Here is a 16,872-nt window from a genome sequence, read left to right on the forward strand (position 1 = left end):
AGCAGGGCTGTTCCCGTGGGAGCAGGCTGCGGTGCTAATAAGGCTTTGCTAATGAGCTGGAGCTGTGCCCAGGCCTGGAGCAGAGCCCTGTGCCTGCAGGCAGGGGGTAGAGGGCCTGAATGAGGGATGGGAGGGGGGTCACCCCCAATCCACAGAGGGCCATGGGAGAGGCTGAGGGGTTTGGGGCTGCCCCTGGGGCAGTCTGTATGTCGGGGCTGTCCTGCCATACGTCTGGGCATGCACGTAGATGCTTCCATGTCCATGCTGCCCCCATGTACATCCATGCACCTGTGCGTGTCTGTATGTCCATGCTGTCCCGGGATGCTGGGTGCTGGGTGCCAGCCCCTCGCCCGCCCCAGTGACGCCTGAGACCTGAGCACGTTCACATCTTTATTCTTGCTGCCAGAGCTGCTCGGGCCAGCCTCCCGCCAGCACGGGCATTCCCCATGGATAATTTAATAGCGTCACCCCCCAGCATGGAGCAGCCGGGCTGGGGGCAGACGACAGGGTCGCGCTGTAGCTGACAGCCCCAAGGCAACTGTGAGGGTCCACAGTGATGCCCCTCACAGTCTCTCCCCGTCCCATATATATATATATGTATATATATGTACATTATACAGAGCTACCCAGAGCGACACAACACGTTAAAAAAGATCTACTCTTATATACAGTATTTATAAAAAGCATCCCAGCCTCCACCACCCCAGTAAAAAAAATACATCTTTTATGTACTTCACTGTGGGACAGCCCCTCCTGCCCCACACTGTCCACCCTGCTGGGCAGCCTCCCACCCTGGGAAGGGAGACAGGGAGTGGGAGAGCCACCCTCCAGGTTTTGGCATGACGTGGGGTGTCCCAGCGGCATGTACACGTGGATGGATGGGCGGACAGGAGAGGGCTGTGTGCGCCCGGGTGCTGGGCCTAGGTGCAAGGCGAGCAGGGCCAGCTTGGGTTGCGTGGGTGCCCATCACCCTGGCATCTGGGCACACAGACAGAGATGGCTCTGGAGCCCCCAGGCTGGCCCATAATGACAGTTGCCCCCAGCATCCCCCAACCTGCGCCCCTTGGTGGGGCCAGTCCCCTGCCAGCATGCCACCTCCCCAGAGCGATGCTGCTGGTCCCCATGCATGGCCTGGGGATCACTGGGGTCCCATCCGCGGGTACTGGGAGCCAACCGTGTCCCCAGCAGGCTCAAGAGCAGCAGGCTGGTACCGTCAGCCACAGCGGCAGGGCCACACTGCCCACAGGGACCAGGGTGCCCCCATGATGCAGGGGGAGTAGGGTGGCATCTCTCTGGGGACCAGGAGAGGATGTGTGCCTTGGGTACAGGCTCCAGCTCCCCACGGACACTGTTCATCAGGGCTCTGGATGCTGTCTGGGGGGCCAGGTAAGTGCCCCCTGTCCCCACACCCCTGGCAGTACCTGCTGCTGGTGGCTCTAGGTGCGCAGACCCGAGCACCACTGGACAGCCAGATCCTGGTGAGGTAGGGCAGTGTTATTCCCATTTTACAGATGGGAAAACTGAGGTGTGGAGCAGGGAGGGGACCTGCTGGAACAGGGAGGGGGGCACAGCACCTGCCCCACGCTCGCTGCCCCATCTTGAGCATAGGTCAGGGGATCCCCGTGCCTGCCATGGCTCATGCCCCCTCACCACCACCACGGGTGATGGGAAGCAATGGCAGAAGGTCCCTGGGGCAGCCCAGGGGGCCGTGGCACGGGGCTGAGCCCAGGGCTGGCTGTTCTTGGGGCACCGGTGGGGTGGGAGGGGTTGGTTTGGGCACCCAGTGCTGACTAGTGGCTGCCACCACTCTTCCCCCCTCCCGTAGCCCAGTCAATGATGATGAAGCTCAAGCTCATGATCATGAAGAGCACTCCGAGGAGGGCAAAGCAGGCAGCCTGTGGGGACAGGGAAGCAGTCAGGGACAGTCAGGGTGACAGCATCCCCAGCACAGGACTCCATCCCTCTCCCCATTCCTGTCCTGTCCCCCTATGCTTACCAAGATTTTGGGGGTGGAGCGCAGTGGCTCCTTGTCCTTGGGCATGATGCGGATGTAGAAGATGGCAGGGAAGATGAAGATGAGGCAGGGAGCAGAGGTGGCACCTGGAGCAGACAGGGACGGAGCAGCTCAGCCCTGCCAGCCCGGATGTCAGGCAGGTCCCTTCCCCCCTGCCAACCCCAGCCCTGGCAAAGCTTTCCAGGAACCCAGGGACGCTGTGTCCTGGCACTGTCCCCACACAGCAAGGGCCTTGGCACTGAGCTGGGTGCTAAGCAGGGGGAGCCTGGATTGGGGGTTCAAGGGGAACACCCAGAGGAAGAGCAAGTGCTTGCCAGCAGCGCGGCAAACAGCCAGCACTGCATCACAGAAACCTGCCTGTTGGGACAGGGATGGGGCTGGGAGACATCCCACATGCCCCTTTGTCCTGGCACGTTGAAAAGGGGAAACCAAGGCACAGGGAGGTCAGGCAAAGCTGAGCACCAGGCAGGGGCTGTTGTGCTGCCCATAACACCCAGCACCAAAGGGGGCCACACACCGATCATGCCAAAGATGCCAAGGATGGAGGGAGCAAAGATGACCAAGAGGTTGATGAAGGTCAGCAGAACCACAGCAATGGTGACATGGCGGATCCAGCTGAAGTCCTTCCCTTGGAACAGCATCTGCTGGATGGCCCGGCGCACCTGGAGACAGGGACAGAGGGTCACATTTCATCCTTGGAGCCAGGGCCCATCCCATCCCCTGTCCCCACAATCCTGCCGGTCCCTGTCACTGTTTCCCCTGCTCCAGCCCTGTCTCCACAATCCTGCCAGTCCCCAACATCCTTTCACCTGTCTCAGCTCTGACCTTGATGCCCCACTGGTCCCCATCACCTCTTTCCAGCCCTGTCCCTGACACCCAGCAGGTCCCATTCCCAATCCCTGCAGCCCCACCAATCCCTGTCTCCAGGTCCCAGCCCCATTGCTGGCTCAGTTTCCCCTCTCAAAGCCTGGTGTCGAAGCCCTGTGGCAGGCAGGGTTGCAGTGCCCACAGGTCCACTCACAGGGAAGAGGACGATGGGGACGGTCAGGGTGACAGCTGTCAGCACGGCGACCCGCACACACAGGACGAGCACATCGAAAGGGTCCACCCTGTTGTAGGTATGCAGCAGCTCCGACTCCACCCGGTCTGCGGGAAGCAGCGGATGAGCACCGGCAGCGCCACCGCCCGGTACCGGCGTGCGACCAGGACCCCTGTCCCCATCCCCAAGTCCTCACCATAGAATGTGAGGTAGCCAAAGAGCGCAGCCAAGAAGTACATGAGGTACATGACCGTGATGGAGATGTTGGAGATGCACTGCATCTTCTTCTTGGAGGGACTGCAGGAAATAGTGAGCTCAGCACAGCCCCTGCAGCCCATCCCACTGCACAGCACCCACCGGCACTGAGCAACCACCCAGCAGGGAGGAGTGATGCTGGAGCACCAGCATGGGGTGCATGGGGGCTGTGTGGGGAGGAGCTGTGTTCCCTTCCTGGGCTGTGTGGTGCGTCAGACCACCCAGGCATCCACCACCCATCCTGAGCCGTATCACCCACCTCCCAGGGGTGATATGACCCACCATCAACCAGCCATTCAGCCCGGGTTGCATCACACATCTCCTGGGACATCCCAGATCCTATCACCCACCACCCAAGCAGAGTCATATCACCCACCTCCCCATGATGCCCCTGCACAGGTCCCACACCAGATGGCACTGCCTTTGACGAAGCTCACCCCCCCCTGTAGGTGCCCCCACCCAGGACTCACTTCTTCAGCTCAGTGTAGATGGGCAGGACCTCAGGGTGGCAGACGAATGCAAAAGCCATGATGGGGATGGTGTATGCTGTCTGCATGAGAGGAGGGCTGCTGGGCATTGAGGCCAAGCTGGTGGGTGCCGCCACCACCACCAGACCACCAGCCTTCATGGGGTGAACAGGGTGGGGGCTCACACAGAACCCCAGGGGTGCATCCCAGGTCCCTACCTGGGAGTTCAGGGTGAAGAAGCTGGGGGTGCAGGTGCCATGCTCAGGGGCCTGGAGGACAGTGTAGCCATTCTGGTAGTCGCTGGTGCTGACAGAGGTGGAGTTGAGGCTGCGTGTGAGGTTCCCTTCCTGTTCAGGGAGTGGGCAGGGGATCTGGAACTTCTTGTAGATGACCTGGGGTTGGGAGGACATGGGGATGGTCAGCACCCAGCACCACAGCCCTCCTGGCACTGCACCCAGAGGAAGGGTGCCCCTACAGTGACCCCTCCATGGGGCACCCTTTGCCAGCAGTGCCCCATGGCGATGCTGGACCCCAGCCTGCACCTGTGAGTGTGGACATTAGGCACAGTGGGGCACAGCAGGGCAGCAGCACGTGGAGGGTCCACATGAACCATTCCCCCCCGGCACCCTCTTCTGTCCCCTTTCCACAGTGTTTGGCTCCTTCAGCCAAAAATAACCCAGCAGCATGACAGCACCACCACCACATCTCCACAGCCCGGAGCACCCAATGTCCCCACTGTCACCACGGCATACAGCCTGGCCATGTGGCAGCAGAGCCACGCACCACAGCACAAGGGTGCTCAGCATCTGGAGTCACCAGCAAGTGCCAGCAGGTGCTCACCGAGATGAGGAAGAACACCATGCAGCTGAGCGAGAAGCCACTGGCGTAGCCAAGGTAGCCTGGGGAGGGAGAAGAGCAGCCGGTGGGTATGGGTAGGACTCATCACCCCAGGCTGGCACGGTCACCCCATCGGAGCACCGGCGTGCCAGACGCTGGTGGTGCAGGGAGCACCACCGACTTACCCAGCTGCTTCATGAGGGCCAGAGGCAGGATAATGGTGAGGGAAACCAGGATCACCAGATAATTCCCATTCATATACCAGTCCCTGGAAGCAGAGGGCCTGTTCACTGCTGCACTCTGCCGGGGCACGTGAGGCACAGGCAGACATACAGGGGGGCTGTCTGCCACACGTGGGGATGCTTGAGCCGGCAGCCCAGGGACATTGACATCGCTTGAGGGATCCACTAGCATCCCGGCTGTGCAAGCATCCCCAGGGACCCCTGAGATGGCATCCCTGGGACCACTGGGGCCAGCATCCCTGGGGACTCTTGAGCTGGGGTCCTGCCTACCTGCAAAGTGGTGCATCCCCAAGGGCTAGAGCTGCTGTGGGTAGGCTGAGGACTGCTGCTCTCAGCACATGTTTTCCCATGTGCAGCCCAGGGCACCAGCATCTGCAAGGGGGGCTCAGCCTAGTCCTCAACACCATGGGCATGACCCCTGCCCAGCCCTGGTCAAGCACCCCAGAGCAGCCAGGATCAAGTGTGGCTGGGATGCCCAGTCCTGGATTCGTGGAGGTCTCCATGGCAGCTCTGCCCAGCTCTCAGCCCCCATGCTGCCAGATGGGGATGCAGGCATAGGGTGGGGGGACCCATTCCCAATCAAGACCTCCCACTCCCTACCCTGCAGCAGCCCCATGTTCTGCTCAAGGAGGAAAGCCTGATCCTAAGGGGATGTGAGGAGCAGGGATTGGAAGTTCAGCTCAGTTTAATCCCACCCAAGGGCTTATTCATCACTGACGGTTATCAAAAATAGTAGTGGCTTAATGTCAGTAAATCCCTGCCATGGGCTGCACAGCTGGAGCTGAAGCCCCAGTGCCTGCCTGGGGAAGGCACAGGCAGCACGGGAAGGAGGTGCTCACGTGGTCTTCTCCTCCAGATTGAGGAAGGTCTGGATGACGAGAGGCACTTCGGATTTGACGATGTACAGGTAGCTGGACATGGCTGCAGGGCAGAGCAAGGTCGTGCTGCACCAATGTGCTCCAGTGCCAATCCCTGCTCCCAGCCCTGCCAGCCCCAGCCTCACCTCCAATGTTCTGCAGTGTGATGGCGATGGCCGCAGCCAGTTTCCCCGGTGTGCCGAAGGCTCGGTATCCCAGCTGCTCATAGGCGCGGATGCCTGCGGGATGGGGAGAGGTGCTGGGTGAGGGTCAGGAAGGAACCCCCTGGCACGGCTCTCCCATGGACCTGGCACTCACCCACAATGCCTGAGGACTTGAGCAGCAGGTGGATGGAGTAGCTGGAGAGCAGGGCCACCGCCGTCAGGAGGAAGCTGTGGAAGACAGCTCCGTCACCAGTGGGTCACAGCACAGGGCTTGGGCCCAGCCACGGAGTAAAGCCCGCATGGGGGCTCTGCTGCCCCGGCAGGCCACCCAGCCCCTCTCCTTGGCACTGGCTGGGTGCTCACAGGGTGGATGATCCACAGCGTGCTCACAGCCCCATCCCCAGCCCTGTGGGTGCCTGTCCGCATGCCCAAAAGGAGCCAGCACCCATATCCTTTGTGCCAAATGGGGCAATCTGGTCCTGTATTAAGGGAGTCAAGCCTCCATCATCATCCTCCTCCTCCTCAGTGGGGCACAGTGCCTGGCAGGGGCAGACAGGCTCATGCCAGGGATGGGCATTGCTCAGGCAGCAGGATGTTGGTCCCTGCGTCACCACACACCTTTCTCACCTGCACCTCTGGCACCCACTGAGGAAGAGCCCCCAACACCCAGATCCTCCCCAAGCCCCCACGGGTGCGCAGCACTCACAGGAAGAGGATGATGCCAGTGTTGGCCATGGCATAGGCCAGTCCCAGGATGCCGCTGCCCATGATGGCGTTGCTCAGGTTGAAGACAGACATCCCAAAAGATGTCTTCCCTTCGAACTGTGCACAAGAGCCAATAAGGAGGGGACAAAATAGTCACACCAGGAGCTACCCCTATACCACCACTACCATGGTGCCTGTGCCAATACTTACATCAGTGAAGTGCGTCTGCTTCTTCTCAGCGCCGTGGGGCAGGAACTCCTCCATCTCTGCTGTGCCAGTCTGGTTCTCCTCAAACCTGGCCGCCAGAGAGAGCAGAGTTGGGGCCACCATGTCCCACCCAAAGCCTGGGCAGTGCCAGCTGGCATTGCAAGGGCACGGAGCAACCCAACCTCTGGCACCCCAACTTCTCTTGGGGCCCCTACCTGTCACCTGCCAGTGAGGCCATGGTGGAGGTGGTGAGTGCGGCTGTGTGCTTCCCGTTGGGTACCAGCTCCACCATCTCAGCCTGGAGGGGCACGTCCGTGGCATCCATGGCAGAGAGATGGCTGGGCTCACTGCGGGCTCTCCTTGGGCTCTGCAAGAGTCGGGCAAGAGGGGTCCAGCCCTAAGCAGGAGCACTGGAGAGGCTGGCCTGAGGGCCCACAAGTCCTGCATCCACAGGGGATGCTAGTGTTGGGCTCAGCACCAGCGCTGGTGGCACTGCAGGGACAGGCACGGGGATGACAAGGCTACCCAGTCAGCCAGCACCACAGCTGGCCTTCTGCCCTCTGCCCCCTCAGCACACGTCCCCCCACAGAGCTCACCCCCTCTCCAACAGTCCTACAAGGGCCCCCCGGTGCATCCACCCCCCACACACAGCCATCCTGAAGCCCACCCTCAGGGACACCCTGCTCCCTTTCCCATAGCACAACACCAGCCCAGCCCAGAGCCTCCATCCACAGTGCCTGCCTATCTCCATCCCCTGCCTGCAGCGCTCAGCTCCGTGCCTCAGTTTACCCTCCTGCAGATGGGCTCCAACAGGCGAGCAGGGGCGTTCTGGGGGCAGATGGGGATGGAGAGTGGAGCTGATGGACACCCCAGATACCGTCCTTACATGAAGCCTGTGGCACTGCCGTGAAGGTCTCACCCATGTCCCACCACCCTGGCTGGTGTGGCTGGGCTGCCAAGACAGGGGCTCAGGGGCATGTCAGGGCTGGACAAACGGAGCAGGAAAGAGCACAGGGCTGTGAGACAGCTCCTTGGCAGGAGAAGGAGGCCGGGCTGCCGAGAGCGGGATGCCTTGGCACGCCGCACAAAGCTGCCTCTGTGCGAGCCCTGGCCCTCCACGCCCCACTAGGAAACGGCACAGGGTGGCTTTCTGGGGCAGGCTGGCAGCAGGAGCAGGGTCCCCGCCACCCCCCGCCGGCTTGAGGGGCTGGGGTTCTGTCCTGCATGCTGGGGGGGAACGCCACTTTGGGGCCATGTCCGGCCAAGGGATGATGCCACCTATCCAAGGTGAGGGCTGGCCAGGATGCTGCGTGGACCCCAACTCCTGGAGGATGCTGCTGCCCTGTCACACCAGTGGCTGGGGTCCCCATGGGGTGAGCAGATGGGGACGTGCCTATCTTTACTCTCCCAGGGGATTGGTGGACCTAGGGACAAAATGTGCTCTCCCGTGGCACTTCTGGGGCAGGGAGACTCCAGGGACAGCAGTCCCGCTGTCACGCAGAGGAAGAATGTGACAGCAGGGTGTGGGTGCCAGCACCTCCAGGCTCCAGAGCTGCTGCCTTGACTGTCCCTGCCTATCCAGGCCACCAAGCAGACCTGGCAGGGTCATCCCAGGCCACACGCCGGACGCTGGCACTGCTGGAGGGCTGAGCCCCTAATGCTGGCCTGGGATGAGGGGTACACGGTCGGGCCATCCTGCTTGAGGCACCCAGACTGGTGGGGAAACAGAGGCAGGGCACAAGCCAGTGGGGACCAGAGCAGGGAGGCTCGGCTCTACAGGGGAAGAGAGAGAAGCGCAGGGCAGGCACTGGGATGATTTATCCCCTCTGCTAGGCCTCCGCTTGGGCCGGATCCAGGCACGAACAAGGCTGCCAGCACGTCTAAACGCCGCCGTTAACGCTGCGCCTTCCCACTGCCGCGGGCAGGCACCGCCGAACCGGTCACTCCCGGTGCCGCGCTTGAGGGGGGCCGCCGGATCCCCAGTGCTCCATCACTTCCACAGCCCACCACCACCACCCCCTTCCCCGAGTGCCGCGGGCAGGGCTCTGCTGCTTCCCATGGGCGGTGGGCAGGAGCTTCCCGCTCCCTGCCCTCTCCCCCGCGGGCGCCGGGCAGGCTGGGCGCTCTCCTCTGCAGCCCCTTTCTTCTCCCAGGTTATAATTACACCTCGCCGGGCGGCTCAGGAAATACCAGCTTCTTCCCCCGAACGCCTCTCGGAATAGCAAGCGGCACGGCCGGGCTCATTCTGCATGCGCCGCGCTTAGCGCTGCCACCCAGACGCTTCCTCTCGCTCGGCAGCCCTGGCACAGCCCCGGCACCACTCGCTGCCACCTCCATGACCAGCCCTGGCCTTTGCTCCTCGGCCAGGGTCTCTCCCGTCATCAGCGGCCGGGGAAGGTGGGAAGATGAAAGGGGAGTAACAGGAGACGCTTCGATCGGGCAGAGCGTGCCCTGCCTGACGCTGTTTGCCTTGCGATAAGGTGGGCAGAACAGCAAATACGTGGAGCAGTGGATGGCCCTGGGCGGTGCAGTGGGTCCCCAGGGCAGAGGACTCACCCCTTTCCCTGTATACCCAATTCCCCTCTACTCTGGTAATGGAGCATCTCCCCAGGGATATCTTCCCACGGCGGGCCAGCCCCGAGAGCCCCAGCCCACCGCAGGGCTGCCATGCCACCACACAGATGGGATGCTGCCGTCCTCGCTGGACCCTTGGCCAGCCCACTCCTGACCACCACAGATCACCCACCCTGATGGCATGGGCACAGACGTGTCCATGTGCTCAGAATCCCTCCACTGTGGCACCCGGGGCCATGTCCCTTGGGTGCTGAGCCAGATACATTTTGCTTTCCTGACACCGCCGGGTGACAGGACCGTGGCAGCCCCGCTGCTGTCAGACCTCCCACCTCTCTCTACCCATGCCAGGCTCTCCTGCGGGCTGCTCCTGCTGTCCCACTCTTCAGTGACACAGAGGCCACCACCCACGCACCCACCTCCCGGCACGGCAGGCATCCCGAGCCGGGCCCCGGTGCCATCCCGAACCCCCCCGCGGGGAACGCCGAGCCGTATGCGTGGGGCGGCACGTACCCTTCCCGCCAGCCACGTCTGCGCGCCGGGGGGAGGCTGCCTTTGGTCTCGCACGCCGTGCCCTGGCCAGCACAGATGCCTGTCCCCTCTTGCCGGGACGGGGACACGTGTGCGGGGCCGCAGGGCTCCCGAGTCCCTGCCTGGCAGCCAGCAGCCCTGGGTTTATGCCGGTCCCCCGCCAGCCCTCCCAGGTGGCCGAGGCACCATTGTGGGGGATCCGGTCCTGGAGGGGACCGCATCCCTCTGCCTGACACCTCGCTTCCATCCAGACTTCATTTAAAAGGCAAAAAATCCCATCGGGGAGCAAGGCACAGCCAGGGGCAGGGGGTGCTCTGTCGGCAATGCCAGCAGAACACGCCGGAGGGAGGGGGTCGCTTGCACCCTCAGCGTGGTAAAGAGGAAACAGCCCGGCAAAGCCTGGCTCTCACGCTGCACTGGTTATCCCGATCAGTCCTTGGTATGGCACAGTCCCACCAGAGCACACTGTGCCGATGGGAGTACGGCACACATGGGGACTGGCAGCCACTGCCTGCCAGCCCTGCCTGCACCACATGGTGCCAGCCCCGGGGTGTGATGACCCATCATGTCCCTGCAGCCTGTGACACCCATCCATGGGCACCTGCTGCTCTCACCTGTGGGAACGAAGGTGCCAGATCTCCCTGACAGCGTGTGGGTGCTCCCCCAGGCCAGGGACCCCCACAGGGCAGAGATGCCCTCCCCATCTCCTCTCCCTCTGCAGATGAATCCCAGCTAATCCGCCCAGCCGGACCGTGGGACTATTCCTGGTGGTAATCCGGCTTTAGCACCAAGCCTGCTGCTACTGCCGCCTGCGTGCTCACAGACAGGTACCCCACTGGGTACTCACCAGTGTGTGCCAGGGGGCCAGCAGCAAGGCCCCCCCACCCATGCCCGCCTGCCCAGGTGCCTCTTCAGGTTTCAGTGCGTCTGGGCACACAGAGGTCTCACATTCCCTGAGGCCGCGCTGGTGAGAGAGCCCTTCCACAGAGATGGGCAGTATGGGCAAGTGGGCAGGGGTGCCAGTGTGTCCCTCCACTGCCACTAGCACCCCGCCCTGGGATTACCCCTGGCACCGCTGCTCAGAATGGGGTGGCTCCCAGGCTGGGGTCACTGGTCAGCCCCCTGGACTGCTACTGGAGATGGGGTGACCCCTATCTTGAGGTCCTTAATCAGCCCCCTAAACTGCTGCTGGGCACGAAGTGACCCCAGCCTCAGGTCCCTCATCAGCCACCGGCACTGCTGTGGACACAGGGGTGTGCAGGCAGAGCTGGGACAACAGCTCAAACCTCAGCAGTCCCTGGGCATCACCTCTGCAGGGAGCCTGGTCTCAGCAGAGCAGGCACACACAGTGGGGACCCCCCTCACCTCCCCTTGCCCCTCAAAAGAGAAGCCCCAGGGGGTGGCCATGAGAGGCCAGGTGCTGAGAGCAGAGTCAGCTGAACACTGCAGGAGTACAGCCTGCCCTCCCCCCGAGCACACACAGACGTGGCTTTCCCCCTGACCTGTCTTCCTAAAATTAGCACCCCAACCCTGTTTTTAAACCTACACCACTTCTCCCCTCCACCTCCCAGACAAGCGAAGGCAGTGCCATCATCCCACCTACCCCTGCAGCAGCGGGCACCCAGAAAGGCAAATCCAGCTGCCCAGGGCCACAAACGGGCACCTCACCTTTGGGGTGAAGGTTCTGGAGTGTACCCCCATGTAAGAGAACATCAGCAGCTGTGTGGAGGGATGATTGGAGACAACCTGCCCAGTGCACAGCTGGAGAGCCCCTCTGGGTAGCCCCACTGTAGACCCTCCCTAAAGAAACCTGCTGGAGATCCCCTTGAGATATCCCCACCAGAGACCTTCACTGCCTTGCCCCATCAGACAGCCGTGTCAGTCAGCCCCACTGGTGGTCCCAGTATGAGCTGGGCAGTGTGGCACCACTCCTGGGCTCACCTAGCCCTTGGGTGACCTGACCTGGGCTTTCAGCCCCAGATTTCACACCATGGCTCAGCCTCTGGCTAGGTGATGCCACCAGTCTCTGTCCAGAGCAGAACTGGCAGTGGCAAGGAGTAAGTGTCTCTTGAAGCCACTGTCCTGCCTGGCAGAGCCGCAGTGCCACCAGCACCTGCCCTGGCAGCTCCAGGCTGTCCCCTCTGCACCATGTGGGAAGCAGTGCCCACCTGGGGTCTTCCCTTGAAGAACACAAGCAGCACCCATATCCTCAGGGATGGCTCTGCCCATGCCTGTGGACTTGCCCGCAGGCAGAGTGTGCCAGTGGCTGGGCTGTTTCTTGGCCACGAGCCCCAGCAATGGACGTGCCACGGACTGGGGTACACCAGGGAGGGGAAAGGCATCGCAGGAAAGGGGGTGACAGAGCCAAACATCACAGAGCAGCTCAGCCACAGCAATCCCCTGCCACCCAGACACCCCAGGACGGGGCCACGGGAAGAACAAGGGGCTGCAGCACAGCTACCAACCACCACCATCACCCTAGGTACTCCCACATCCAAGCACCAGTACCAAGATGATCTGGGAAGAGAGGTGGGGAAACTGAGGCCAGGCAAGGGCAATCAAGGCCAGGTGAGGGGAGCCGTGCCCAGCACTGGGACAGCCCAAGGAGCTGCTGATGCAACCCAGCATGGAGGGAAGGGGTTGAGCCTGAGTGGGACAAGGTCAGGCAGCAGAGGTGGCCAGCTGTGTGGGAACAGGGATGGCAACAGGGCTGACAAAACACAAGGCCCCTGGCACCCAGCATGGCTCTAGGAGATGCTGGGTGAGATGGAAGCTCGATCCCAAAGCGTCTCAGATGGCTCGTGGCTAGATACTGGATTTTGCTTTCAGATTAAAGCGAACGCACTGCCGGTCAGAAGCTCAGGCCACCCCAGAAAGATGGTGACACTGATGGTGGCAATGCAGGGACTGGTGGGCAGGTAACAGCTGGAAAAATATTAGGTTTTCTATCACACTTCTGGAGACACATTTCAGCGGGGAAGCAAGATGCCTTCTTGGAGTTCCCACTCCCTAAAATACACCTGGCTTTGGCAGGATGACACTGAGGGGTTGATGGCAAAAAGTCCAAGCAGGCAGCAGTGGGGACACCAGGAGGGATCAGCCTCAGCCACAGCTGTGTCCCTGCCACCCGGGCATAGCACCCATCCCAACCGGGGGCCACAGCCTGCCCAAGCCCCGTGGGACTACCAATGCCCACAGCCCTGCCACTCTTGCCATGGGGCCACCCTACCAGCCTGACATCTGCTCCTTGGCTCACGGAGAGCAGGACAAGGCTGTCTGTCCCCCCGCTGGCATGGAGGACCCAGCCAGCCCCAAACCTGCGTCAGCAGCCAGGTTAGCATGCAGGGGTCGAGACCCACGCTGTGAGGAGGAATGAGGAGATGAGGGGCTCGTCCTGTCCCCAACCCGCCTGTGTTTTCCCAAGGGCTGCTTGTCCAAAGGAGCCTGTGGGATCCCTCTCCATCCCCCCATCTCCATGCGCCAAGGAAAATAGGCTCTGCCGCTGCCTGTTTGTTTGCCGTGGCTGCGGCCCTGGCATGTGATTACAGCTGCAGCGCGGCTGGGTGCTGTGAGGCTCTGCGCCTCCGCCAGGCTCCCCCATGGTGCTGGTACCCCCTATTCCCCCCCAGGGGGGCCGCGGTGTTCCACTACCCCAACATTCCTGGCCACCGGAGTCAGGGCACTTCAGCACTCGGTCCCTGGGAATAGGGCAGTGTCGCAGGGATGGAGGGCTTTTTGGGGGGTTCCCCCACGAAGCCAGGGAGCAAACATATGCCAGTGGCCGGCAGCAGGGACCAGGCAGGTCTAACGGCTCAACTTGGGCCTGATCCAAACACCAGTGGAAAATTCCCTGTCTGCTCCGTGGCAGCTTGGCGCAGCCATGCCCTCCACTGCCAGCCGGGCTCTGCCTCCCTCCATCCTACCTGCCGGGAGCTCGCCCTTGCCACCACACAGCCAGCTCCAGCATAAGGACCCAGAGGCCAGCAGCAGTCCAGCACGCCTCAGTTTCCCCTTGGAGAAAGTTTCTCTCCAGCAGGACTTTTCCAAGCCGCTCCAGCAGAGCGGGACACAGTGCTGACTGCCGTGGGACACGCGTGGCTGCTGGGAATGTGATGTGCCTCCTGGCTTTCTACACGGCTGTCCCGGCTCTATAAATACCCGCTCCGGGAAGCACGGCATGCACGGCTCCGCCAAGCCCCAGAAGCTCCCGAGGCAGCAGACACCACTCTGCTCTCCCTGCCAGTGCCCCTGCTCCTCAGCCCGGCACCCTGACATCCGATCCCGTCCGCCACTGCTCCCAGCCTTCAGAAACACACGTTATTCCCAAGGGCGATTAAAAATTAAAATAGTTAAAAAAATAAAGAAGGAAAGAAAGGGGTATTTGGGGGCTGGTGGTATTATCAGTATCAGCAAAGAAGGCAGCAATGCTGAAACAGCACACCCCACCCCCCCACCCCCCCCCCCGGCACCATTCTGCGGACAAGAGCTGTGCCTGGGCGTTAGGTGCAAAGGCAGCGAGTTAGAGCTCTGCCTTCCCTCTGCCCTCGCAGAATTTGTTACCCACTCGCGGGAGGGTTTCAGCTCCTGGAAAGAGAAGTGGCAGGAGAAAAGCAAAGCAAAACGCCCCGGGCACTGCAACCTGCCAGCGCTGCCGGAGCCTTCCCCAGCAGGGTAGGACCCGTCTGGCTCCGGGACAAGGAGGAGCAGAGGGCTGCGAGGAGCGCCAGGCTGAGGGAGGAGAGCTGGGCAGGGCGGGGGACGAAGGGAGATGGGGTGGGGGGGATAGGATGAGGTGCGGGGGGCAGAAGGCAAAAAGCACGGGAGTGAGCGCAGCTGGGGAGAATGGGATGGGACTCACCTGCCCTCCTCTCCGGTGGTGCCTCTTCTGCGGGCTGGGGCGAGTAGCCCCCGGTATCCGGCCCCGCGGTGCCGCAGATTAAAGACTATCCTGCAGCCGTAATCCCGGCGGAGCCGGAGATTAAACCGGAGCCGGGCCCGCCCCCAGAGCGGCGGCTCCCAATCTCCGCTCCGCCGGGCAGTGTCAGGGGCAGCGCCTGGGAGGGACGGCCCGCGGGGGGGGGGGGCTGAACCCGGCACTGGCTGCGCACGGGCTCCGCCTCGCCCGCCTCCCCGTCGGCTATCACCGCTCCTCCAGGCACTGGTGCCTCTCCGGGCAGGGTACACACCGGGCATCTCTCCCACCGTGCATCAATCCCACTGGGAATCACAGTGCAGTGGCCATCAGTGTTGCACTGGGCATTGGTACCCAAGCGAGCATCCCCAGCCCACTGGTGCCTCACCAGGCATCACCACCCCATTGGGCATCACCACACCACAAGGTATTGACACCCCAGCAGAAATCATCACCCACAGCACTGGGGGCTGCTGCCAGAGGCCAGCAGCCAGCTCTCAAAGCAACAGGACTGTAGCAGTTGCTCTAATCTGACCTGAAGGGGTAAATCCAGCACATATTGAGTGCGGTTGCCGAGTTTTCTCCCCTCTTAGGTAGGGACAGAGTCACTCAGCAGCCAGGGAAGATCTTCACCAGCACAACCCACAGGCAGAGTCTCTCCCTGGCCTGGGAAGGTCAAGCTGCTCCCATGCTAAACTGACCCAGCTGATTGCTTTGCTCAGGATGCCTGCGCTCCTGCACTGTCCACCACAGCATCTCAGAACCCTGGGAGCACTCAGTCCATGTGGGATCACCCTAATGTGACCCAGAGTAAAGAGCACAGTCCAGTCTCCTCCTTCAGTCTCCATCAGACCTCCCCACTCGAGTTGAAACACCTCTTCTTTCACAGAGGCACAATTTTTGGATCTGTCCCCATGAATGTGCCCCAAAGAGGAAATTTGTTCTCCCAAGAGCATCCCATGTACTGCAGGGAAAGCCAGAAGCTCCTGACCAGCCATCAGCTGTGTCCCCACACATTCCTTGCCCCTTCCTGAGGACTGTCACCCCCAACCACCTCCTGCTCCTCTGCCCTGCCTGGCTTTCACTTCACTTGAAAGCCTTTGGGGTCCACACTGCAGAGAGGCTGAGGTTTGATGTTTCCACCTCCATGCAGAGCAATGAGCCCTGTACCACGGCTGCACACTGGCTCTGCACGTTGCTGGGAGGCTTTATTTGTGTTATGCATATCTTCCATAAATCCTTGTGAAGCCTGAGAGGCCTGGGATGGAAACGACTCTGGCAGCTTGCAGTGAGCGTTGCCATCAGGCTGGCAGGAGGAAAACCTCTCCTTACGCCACCGGCAGCCTCAGCACCTCACACCCAACCATGGTGGGGTGTTAAATACTCAGAGACAGCTCTGCCCTCCCAGCAGTCCCACAGCTCCTGTGACCGCCACTCGCCTGTGGCTGGAAACATCCATTAAATAATTTCTAATAACAGCAGTGTGCGTAAGTGCTGAACCAGCACTGGCTGGCATGACGAGGGACTGGAGGCAGCCAGGTCCACAGGCACGGCTGGGCTCAAGCCATCTGCTTAACCCTTCCCCTGCTCTGATGGAGGCAGCACCTGCCACGTGGCACTGGTGCGGAGACATCCTGATGTCCTGGGGACGGGTGGCAACATGCCTCATTAGGGTTGTAAAAGGAGGCCAAGAGCTGCCGCCCTGTAAGCAAACATGGCATAGGAGGCTGGGGACAGGGATGGGCAGAATGGCTCCATAGCACAGGGTGCAATGCCTGCTGATGGGATGGTCATGCTGGGAGCCAGGGAGAGGGCAGCAATTCAGAGCCTGTTTGCTCCTTCCCAGACTCCACATGCCACCCTGCTTCTCCTGCTGGCACAAATGAAGCCATGCCCCCCTTTCTGTCATCCCTGCTCTTGCCCAGTGTATGACACCCCTCTCCATTGCGTCCCCCTTTTCAGCTGGGCAGAGGAGATGCCCACACCATCCCCTTCATACCCAGCTGAAGCTTTGTGGACAACCAAAGCAGTGAGAAGGAGACGAGGAAGAGAGAGCAAAGACATCCCCAAA

The 16,872-nt window shown here is 61.7% G+C and overlaps 1 protein-coding gene across 2 annotated transcripts; it reads right to left on the bottom strand.

The window, feature by feature from the left end:
- Positions 1-656: 656 nt before the first annotated feature.
- Positions 657-14,937, bottom strand: SLC38A3 (solute carrier family 38 member 3). 2 transcript variants are annotated; one of them, XM_061458417.1, is made up of 16 exons: positions 14,748-14,937; positions 7,003-7,154; positions 6,791-6,875; positions 6,582-6,697; positions 6,030-6,103; positions 5,858-5,950; positions 5,694-5,775; positions 4,798-4,880; positions 4,616-4,674; positions 3,994-4,167; positions 3,779-3,858; positions 3,250-3,350; positions 3,036-3,160; positions 2,532-2,676; positions 1,997-2,100; positions 657-1,895 (listed from the first exon to the last, which is right to left on the bottom strand). In XM_061458417.1, exons 2-16 carry the CDS (start codon positions 7,110-7,112, stop codon positions 1,791-1,793), a joined length of 1,536 nt encoding a protein of 511 aa, XP_061314401.1. In that variant the 5' UTR covers positions 7,113-7,154; positions 14,748-14,937; the 3' UTR covers positions 657-1,790. The 2 variants fall into 2 exon arrangements, with proteins under 2 accessions (XP_061314401.1, XP_061314402.1); XM_061458418.1 differs by lacking the exon at positions 14,748-14,937 and adding an exon at positions 7,674-8,736.
- Between the last annotated feature and the right edge of the window lie 1,935 nt (positions 14,938-16,872).

The sequence above is a fragment of the Pezoporus flaviventris genome, unplaced genomic scaffold (genome assembly GCF_033815535.1).
Source record: "Pezoporus flaviventris isolate CSIRO_AGI_PZ_B2104156 unplaced genomic scaffold, CSIRO_AGI_Pfla_v1 ptg000026l, whole genome shotgun sequence".
NCBI classification, from domain to species: Eukaryota; Metazoa; Chordata; class Aves; order Psittaciformes; family Psittacidae; genus Pezoporus; species Pezoporus flaviventris.

What these genes read in the sequence shown, in the direction of transcription:
- SLC38A3 (XM_061458417.1), bottom strand. Translation starts at nt 7,112, where the DNA reads ATGGATGCCACGGACGTGCCCCTCCAGGCTGAGATGGTGGAGCTGGTA. An exon ending in CAAGTCCTCAGGCATTGTGG is followed by an intron (nt 5,951 to 6,029) that starts GTGAGTGCCAGG and finishes CCCATCCCGCAG; the next exon opens with GCATCCGCGCCTATGAGCAG. An exon ending in TGGCATCTTTGGCATGATCG is followed by an intron (nt 2,101 to 2,531) that starts GTGTGTGGCCCC and finishes TGTCTGCTCCAG; the next exon opens with GTGCCACCTCTGCTCCCTGC.